At 33.0% G+C, this 10,001-nt stretch overlaps 1 protein-coding gene across 1 annotated transcript; it reads right to left on the bottom strand.

Moving 5' to 3' along the window:
* Positions 1-8,390: 8,390 nt before the first annotated feature.
* LOC131656179 (heavy metal-associated isoprenylated plant protein 24-like) lies at positions 8,391-9,217 on the bottom strand. Its single transcript, XM_058925939.1, has 2 exons — positions 8,895-9,217; positions 8,391-8,779 (listed from the first exon to the last, which is right to left on the bottom strand). The coding sequence occupies exons 1-2, from the start codon at positions 9,049-9,051 to the stop codon at positions 8,484-8,486; spliced, it is 453 nt and encodes a 150-aa protein (XP_058781922.1). The 5' UTR covers positions 9,052-9,217; the 3' UTR covers positions 8,391-8,483.
* Between the last annotated feature and the right edge of the window lie 784 nt (positions 9,218-10,001).

The raw sequence follows: 10,001 nt of genomic DNA on the forward strand, positions 1-10,001 counted from the left end.
ATCTTCAAGACAAGATCAGACAGTACAATTACAAGGACATAAAGATCTACTTTCTTAATCAAAGACAACATAAATCATATTCACATATCATATGTCATAAACATATTCATACACTGCATACATTACCTCATACATAACATGCAAAAGCTCTCATTTATTTTGAGGGATTCATTACATAACTCATGCATCATGACATTGCATAAAGATTAACCTTACCTTTTTCAGAATACAGGTACCGACAAATGAACGAAATCTCCAACTTTCCAAGATCTAATTCAGCTACTACGAATGGTACTGACACGATCAACGCTCGAAGATTTAATTCATTTACCACGAACGGTAATGACACGATCACTTTCAAAGTCTAATTCAGCTACTACGAACAGTACTGACACGACAAAAGATCTAATTCGGTTACTACGAACGGTACTGACACGGTCAACGCTCAGAGATCTAATTCTATCATCACGAACGGTGTAGACACGATCAATGACCAACTAAGTCTAATTCAGTTACTACGAACGGTGCTGACACGACAAGAGAATCTAATTCTACCATCACGAACGATGTAGACGCGATTATCTCCTCAAGATCTAATTCCATCATCACAAACGGTGTGGACACGATCAACTGCTTCTAAGATCTAATTCGGTTACTACGAACGGTACTGACACGATCAACTCTCAGAGATCTAATTCTATCATCACGAACGGTGTAGACACGATCACTGACTTTCCCAGTCTAATTCAGCTACTACGAACGGTACTGACACGACAAAATATCTAATTCGGTTACTACGAACAGTACCGACACGATCAACCTTTAAAGAGATCTAATTCCATCATCACGAACGATGTGGACACGATCAAATATTTCCTAAGTCTAATTCAGTTACTACGAACGGTGCTGACACGATCAAACTCTCAAAGATCTAATTCATCTACTACGAACGGTAATGACACGATCAAAACACAAACAACACTTCTCAAACACTTCAAACACCTGGATGGCATCTTCAAGCCCATCTCCGACAAAAGTCCCTACTTCAGCTAGGGCAAATTTCTTGGTATTCTAGTGTTCAATCATCTTCCACCTTCAGATACCGACTGGCACACAAACCACTCTATATCTTCAGGTTTAAGAAGATTGAACAGGGGCAGCTGTCATACCCCAAAATTTGCCCACAATATTCAAATATTCAAATTATTTTAAAATTGGATTTTTTTTATAAAATTTTGAGGTCATTCACATTGACGTCTTGAATTTTATAAATATTCAATTTAAAGTCTATTTTAAAATATAATAATTTACTCTTAAATTATTTATATTTTAATAAATAGCAAAATGCTTTCTCATGCTTCATACACTTCCAATTGACTTTTATTTCAAACAAATAATATAACATAGTTGGTAAGGAGGTAAGGCTTGCAAGTACAAAGTCTCGAGTTCAAATCCCACTTCTAACACTTTTTTTTCTTTTTTTTCTAACTATAGTTTTAATTTTATTTTTATTAAAAAAATCACAAAAAATCATTTTTTTTATCATTTTATTTTTAATTTTCGCACTATTTAAATATGCATTTTTTAAAATAGTCAAATTTTCACTTTTATGTATTTTCTAGTCAAAAATCATCAAAAATCATAAAATATTCAAAAAAATCCAAAAAAAAAGTTTTTAATCTTATTTGTCCTATTTTTAGCACTTTTTTATAACTTAGAGAACAAGTCAATCTTATTAAATTAGTTTGATTTAATTTTTTATTAAAATTAAAACAAATTGATTTTTGGGCTTTGATTTGGTCCATAGTTTTACTATAATTATTTTTTCTAACCTAATTCATGATATATAAATAAAACTAACAATTACAAATTTCTCAATTTACTCTCTCACAACTAAACCCTTATTTTTTTTAACACCTTCAACCTTATTCTTCATTCCTAATTCCTACCTACAAAACAATTCACCAAGTTTCTTCAATATCTTTTGTTCTTCTTTTGCTTAGTTCTTGGCCAATGATTTCGTATGAGGCCTCATCTTCTTCTTTTTTAAAGAAAAAATCTTTTTCTAAATCTTTTTATCAAAACTAAAAATAAACCTTTTGTTTTCAAAACCTTTTGGCCAATGATTATCATATGAGGCCCTTGATGTATGTTTTTATACTAACTTTAGTTTTTGGCTAATGATGATACTTGATGCCACCTTTTATCAAAATTCTTATGTTTTTGACATCCTCTTTATGTTTCGAAACATTTTCTTTCAACTCTCTTTTTTTAAAAAACCTTTTTCAAATACTTTATCTAGAATTACAATTTTTTTGGCCAATGATGATACATGAGGCTTGTTTTTTTTTAATCATTGTTTTGGTCATTGTTGCTACATTTTAGTTTAAATTTATGTTTTTACAATCATAATTATTTTTTTTACTTTTGAGAATTTTTGCCCTTTTAGCCATAATCTAACTTTCTGAACCTTTCTTTATTTTTTGGGAAAATTTAGATTATATGAGGTCAAACCTATTTTATAATATTTTTTATTTTATTATTGTAACTGTTATCATTACTAACCCTTATTATTATTATTATTATTATTATTATTATTATTATTATTATTATTATTATTATTATTATTATTATTATTATCATTATTATTAACATTATTACTATCCTTGTTTGCAGGTACTTCCTTTGGCCATTAACCTTGTTTTGGCCAAACAATTTTGCTGGCCACTTTCTCACCATGTACTCTCAAGAGCGCACAACACCCAATCTGAGCTAAGTTTCTTTTTTTGTTTTTATTTTAATTGCATGAAATTTTTTATATATATTCCTTTCTTTTTTTATTATTAGTATAATTTTTTTTCTTTTATTTATTTTTATTTATTTAACCAAATTAGTTTTTATATATAATAATTTCATAGTTATTTATTTTAATCGAAAACTCGTTTTTTAATTTTATCAATAATTATTTTTAAAACAATAAAAAAATTTATTTTTGTATATATTTTTAATTAATTAATTAATTGAAAATTAATAATTAAAGTTTTTGTTAACCTTGATTCATTTATAAACCTTAAAATCTTCAGGCAGGTGTTCTCCACTAACGCATTGTTAGGCCTTATAAACCTTTTGGGTCACAATAAGTTTTCTTAAATAACCCTTTAGGGTTCGTAAACTTTTTAGGGTTTATAATCAATTAACGTTTAAATCAGTTAATGCACTAACATTTCTCTTCTTCATGTCAATTCTTTTCAGGGTTACCATCAGGGTTCGTCCGCCTACGCGCCACGCCAGATCAAAAGCTAAGTCCCTAATTTGATTATTATTTTAAATATTATTTTTGTCCTATAAAATAAATTATGATTTACTTTTAAATATCAATGAGTCAGCCATACACTCACTGCATCCTTTTTCTTTATGCCCATCTTTTAGGATTCATCACAATCTGGTCAGTGTCAATGCTTCATGCCTCAAGGCTAGCCTCTGCCCATCAACCTTCATCCATCAAAGATAAAAGTTTGTCAGACTGCCAAAGCTACGTTGGTAACCCTAAACTCTGTCTTTATTATTACTTATGTCAAACCCTATTAAGGGATCCGCTGGTTTCATTGTTCCCTTCCCCGTATTATTATGTAACTGTTCCCTGGTTGTATTGTTTGGCCTTGAAGGCACTTAAAACTGTTATATTATATTTACTGCGTGGTTAGTAATTTAGGGAGTGCAAACCATGAACTGAACATAGATCACCTAATTACAAGATAAATGTAATCGAAGTTAACCACGTGATTGCTGCACACACTCACCTTTAGGGTAACCTCTTCTGTTGCCTGTTGCCTTGCTGCCTCTAAGTGTACTAAATAGTCAAGTCCCTCGATTCCGAGGATACCTAAAGCAAAACAAATGTTGCCCTAAGTTCATTATCATCATCAAGTTTGTCCCTCGATGTTGCCTTATATGATGATTGTCCCAATTGCTAAGGTATCCTCGCATGATGCCTAAAAAGATTAATGACTATTATATCCTTCCCTTAGACTACCTGCCCTCTTTATGGCATGGGACAGTCTTATGGCGAACGATTACTCGATGACCCTTAAACATCCAATTGAAAGGCTTCCTGCCCTCTTATGGCATGGATAGATCCTTTCGCCTCGAAAAGCTAAAAGAACAAATTTTTAAACTTAGGGTAAGTTGCTAGTAATTGCTTGCTCCATTCAAATTCAAAATTCAAAATCAAACTATTTTCCCATTAATTTTCAAATACTTTTCAAAAAGACTACGCTTATTTACAAGCTAAAGTTCTTCTTCAAAGTTTACTTTTCACACCTCCTATTTCAAAATAATTTCAAACAAGGCTACGCTTATTTATAAGCTAAAGTCCTTAACGAAACCTTTTACTATTCGCACACCGCTTTTCAAACAAATCAAACAAACAAAGTGAGCTAAGCAATTAAGAGCCCATGGATAACCATGGATGCAAAGGGTGCCTTACACCTTCCTTTTGTATAACTTACCCCCCGAACTCAAAATCTTTCAAAAGGTCTTTCCTGTTCTTTTAGCCTTTCTTTAAATTGGATAAAATAAAAGTCGGTGGCGACTCTTGCTTACCGCGACATTATTAAAAAGTCAGTTCACCGTATTACAGTGTAGCACTCACATGACTATCAATAAAGATTAGTTCATCAAGTTTGATGAATCAATAAAGAGGTTAATTCAATTTATAGAAAATAATATGGTCACATCAGAAGGGATGAGAAACATTCTTGTGAAGAAGAAGGATGGACAAGAACATATCATATGTGATGTCTTGTATGTTCCTTCTATGGCAAGAAACTTGATTAGCTTAGGTAAATTTCTTGACAAAGACTACACAATGAAGCTAGAAGATAAATAGCTCAAGGTGTTGGATGGATGTTCCAAGCTAATCTTGTAGGAACCCTTGTCAACCAACAAGAAATTCAATATTATGAAAAACATGCTAGACCATCAAGTTCTTGCATCAACCACAGTTATATATCAAAATTGGACTTGGCATCAAAGGTTTGACCATCTCAATTTCAAAAGTCCCAGTTTAATGAACATGGAGAAGATGGTGTATGGACTTCCTAATATAATAATGCCAAACCAAAGTAGTTATATGAGGAGTACATTTAGTTTTTTTTTCAAGATTCAAAGACAAAGCATGAACTGAAAAATAAAGGGGGGAGATATACAACATAGGGGGAGTATCGAGCAATTATCAAAAACTTTCTATCCATATGTGTTGTCATCATCAAAAAGGGGGAGAATGTGAAGAAAATGTTCATCATCTATCTTGGTTTAGTTTTAGTGAAGACAAAAATATGAAGGAGAAGTTGATGAAGCTTATGAAAGAAGAAAAGGGTTGAAATCTATCTAAATCAATTATCAAGATTTCAAAAGTCATTGGATGTTAAAGTAAAAGATGACTTGATCATGAAGAAATGTATCATAAAATTTCATTCCAAGTCTCTTAAAAAGAAAAAAAAATCAAGTTTTACTTGAGTACAATCGATTGCCATTTTCATCCAATCAATTGGACATCTATTATGCCATTTGAATTTGAATTTATTTAGTTTTTCTTAAACTATAGAAGTTTGGAACTACCACAATTCACATATGTTTGAACCAATATTTAAAATTTGAATTTATTATGGTTTTTGAGGCAGTTTGGAACTAAACCAATTTACACTGTTTTGAATCATTATGTAAAATTTTAATTTATTTTGATTTTTTGTGGCATTTTTTAAACTGCCGTAATTTAGGGTTTTTAACCATTATCTTTCTAAACTATTGCAAGCTTTCATGAAAATGTTATAAACTTTTGCATCTATTCCAAGATTCATCATGGGATATATTTCAATCTTGATTGAGGTGCTTCTTATTTCTTATGGACGGCGATCAATTCCATAACATCCTCTTTATCATCCCCATTTACAGGGTGTTTTCCCGGGATGCACCTCTAGTAGTGACACTGATGTGTTGGTGTTTTCCCGTGTTCTCTCCTTTCTCTTGACTACCGATCTCTTCACTGTTAACCACACTATCAACTGCATTGGATGGAGACTTTCTCTTCGACGGCTCTTATTGATCCCTCTTGCCGCCTTTGATTTATTCAGACAATCAACCTCTCTTTATCAAACCCTCGATTGTGTCTTTTAGTTGGATGTATTCATTGATGGTGTGGTCGTGACTCTTGTGAAATTAGCAATACTTTATTTTATCTGTCTTGGAGGATTCTCGAATTGGGAAGGGGTTTTTGATCCCCGACCTTTTGGAATTCAATGTGTGCATACTCTTGGTATATCTTATCCAGGGAAGTGTTGAGGGGAGTAAAGTTGTAATGCCAACTGCAGGTCCCACGGTCAAACTCTTCTCTTCGCCAATTGGATTCCTTATCATATGGTTAGTTAGAACCCACAATAGCTGTTGTCTGGCTATCTTCTCAGGTGATAATTTTTTCAAGATTAATGAAGGGTTGCACCCTATTCAGTTGTTCCTTCAAACTATGGGCCGTTTTGCACCCTATCTTTTCCCTTAATGAGTTATCCTGCTTCAGACCATTCTAAAAAATACAACATTTCAAGCTCTCGTCGGAGCCTCCCACTTCAATTACCACTTGTTTGAAATGATGGATGTACGAACGCATACCCTCCGTCTTCCCATGTATAATACTAGTGAGGGAAACTATCGTTACCCGCTGTCTCTTCTGAGTCGTTAAACGTGCGCAGAAATTTTGGCATAAATCAGTCCATGACTTGACACTTTTGTTTGGAAAAGCTTTGAACCAAGTCTAGTGAATTCTGTCAGTGTTAGTGTAAATAGATTGCACTTTGCAGCCTCATCGACGTGGTAGTAATCCAAGCAATCATCCACGTGATGCACATGTTTTTCAAGGTCACTTTTCAGTCGTACTCCTTCAGCTTCGAAGGTTTCTCCAACGAATCTGGTATCCAGCTGTTAAGAATACGAGTACAAAAAGGATGTTTTTGTTGGTTCTTGACTGAAGGCTTCTCAATTTGTTCTTTTGGAGGGGGACGTGACTACCCTGACTTCCTTTTGGACTGTAAGTAGGAGTGTGATGCCTCTTTCTCCTTTGATGATTAGGATATCTCGGAGCCGCATCCCGGCGAGATGCGGCCGACTTAGTTACGATAGCTCATCTCCTTTAGAAGGAAGCTTCCTGCCCCCGTGTTACCTATTGAATTTGCATTACGTGACTTTCTTCAGGATGAAGCAAACTTTCTTCAAGTGCTTGTGAGTTTTGTTGTCGAACCATATTATACACACTGTTCAATAGCCCGTTTGTGCCTTGCACGCTGGGGTTAGCTTGTAGTAACAAGAAGATCTATGGCTTGATTTTGAAAAATCTGAATTGCTAGGTTGGGAAATTTTGATTCAGTGAATTGAGATATGAATATTTTAACATGGAGAACGTGAGAATCAAATGTTGATTCTCACAGATGGCGCCACTGTTTTGCTAATGAACCATAATTAATTAGAGATTGATGGTTACGAGATACAACAGTGAATTTGAGCTTCTGGCACGGTGAGAGAGGGGCTATCCTACAAGGTTAGCAATTCGACGCTCAAGTCAACATGTGAGTAAGATGAATGAATGAAGTCTAAATTTGAATTGTACTTGAAAAATGGTGCGCTTCATCTTTATAAAGTAGAACAACTCGCTAAACTTCATGCGTAGAATGCGGGGAACAGTTGCATAGATCTTGGATTTGGATTTCATGCACTCTAACCCAACATAATACCCCTACAGCGTGTGAGACTTGATAGATTGTTGAATTCTTTGAACAGCGGCTGTTGAGTCTTTTGACCGGCCCAAAATATCTTAAATTTTTGTCATTAACTTTTATCTTCTTTTCCGCTACTTTATCTCAATTAAACTAATATAAACCATTTTTTTTTAAATTGAAATAATTTTTATTTCTAAATAACATAATTCACCGTAACCTTATAAATTCGAAATCACTTGTTCTAACTAACAATATATATTCTTGTGTGTGATAATTTTTTTAAAATTTCTCAATATTGTTTTTTTAGGTGTCTATAAAGTTGAGAGATGTCCCATTTTAGAGTTCACGAGTTCTTAACATCAAAACCAAACCTTGCCAAACTCATTTCAGAAATGATTGTGAACGTCCAATTTCAAAGATGGAAACAGAGACACAGACAGAGACAGAACAATGTCCTGCCAAACACGAAACGTACATATAGCCACCCACAAAGGATAAAAGTTCAAATAGTACAAAATATGCATAAAAATAACACTAATTCACTATACACTTCCAACCTACCCCAATAATAATTAAGATTTACATAATGACAGCACAAACCATGCAAAAATATATTATTGTCTAGTATTACATAATAATACCTAACTTTCATTCACATTAATTAATTTCTACACTCAAAGTCTCATTACATACATATATTTTAATATTAAGATTATATAGTTACATAATAGAGCATGCATTTGGATTTTCATCACTGAACATTTCAGCATAGCTATCATCAAAGGTGGTCTCTTTTGTGTTGGAAGTGTCACCAACTTTTCTAACCATATTAGGAGGTGCTTTCTTATCATAAGCTTGAGAAACATATGGATGAGCCACCATAGTGTATGGAACATAAGGCCAAAGTTCAACCTTCTTCTTTGTTGATTGTGCAGCTTTCAACACTTTCTTTGGCTCAACATATCCACTCACTGTTACTTTCTGCTGCTTCATATCCACATCCACTTTCTTAACTCCTGTTCAAATTTCAAATTAATCAATTACCATCAAATATAATAAAAAATATAATCAAAGTTTTAAATTGCGGTCTGCAAATGTAATGACAACTAGAGAATTACAGACAGAAAGTACCTTTAACGCCGGAAAGGACATGTTTAACCTTACGAACACAGCCATCACAATCCATTCTGATTTTGAGAGATACAGTTTGGATTTGCTTCTTTTTCTTCTTCTTTGTGGTGCTACTGAGTAAATCAGACAAGTATTCCAAAGTACCTTGTACTCCCATTTTGTGCTTCACCTTACAATGATGCTAGCTTGGTCTTAACTCAAGAAATAAATGACTTTGTCATTTGTTTATATAGAGATATGCAAAGAGAGAGAGTGACATTTGATTTAAGAAAGGACTTATTGAAGAGTATGAAAATTACTTTGGACTTAAACTCTTTGTTTTCTTTGACTTTATATGCATAGTATATGTATATGTATGTAGGTGGACAAATAATGTACGTATATATTAAATATGGAGGTGAATCTATTTAGTATATAATTCAATGATTAGTTAATATATAGATCAGTTGGGCTGTCTCAGTCTGCTAGAATACTCTAGTATTTGTATTCAATACAATTGCCACCTTAATAAAAACCAAAAATGACACCCACCTTGATTAAGAGAAACGGAAGTATATAATAATTCTTAATTTTGGGGAGTTTATCCATAATCATGTTTAGTTAATAAATTGTTGAAAATGAAAGAAATGGATGGGAATTAGAAGGAATTATTGGCTTAAATATAGTAAGAAATAAATCTAAGTATGATTTAGTACATGAGAACTTGAATTTTGAAAACTTCTTTTCAAAATAATATCACACTAGTGCTTAGATATATTAGGTTGGTATTTTGGACTATGCTTGATACACAAGAAAATTATAACCTATCCCGATACCCCTACAATTTTTTCAAATTTTTTCAAATTTATCCTTTTTATTTTCACTTTTACTTTTTTTTGTTTTGTTTAATATTCATCGGAGTAATTTAAAGCTGACAAGTGTCTACACTACGCATGCCAATCGGATAACACAATATGGAGAATTCCGGTTCGTATCATTTTCAATAATAGGATATCCTTAAGTGAAGAATTCTGGTTAAGTTTTAACACAACGAATAACCTATGAACAAGTTATCCGGTTCACTTTTGCACAAACCGAAAATCCCAGTTGTGTCTATTCCAGTTTTGT

The sequence above is a fragment of the Vicia villosa genome, linkage group LG3 (genome assembly GCF_029867415.1).
Source record: "Vicia villosa cultivar HV-30 ecotype Madison, WI linkage group LG3, Vvil1.0, whole genome shotgun sequence".
Taxonomy (NCBI): Eukaryota; Viridiplantae; Streptophyta; class Magnoliopsida; order Fabales; family Fabaceae; genus Vicia; species Vicia villosa.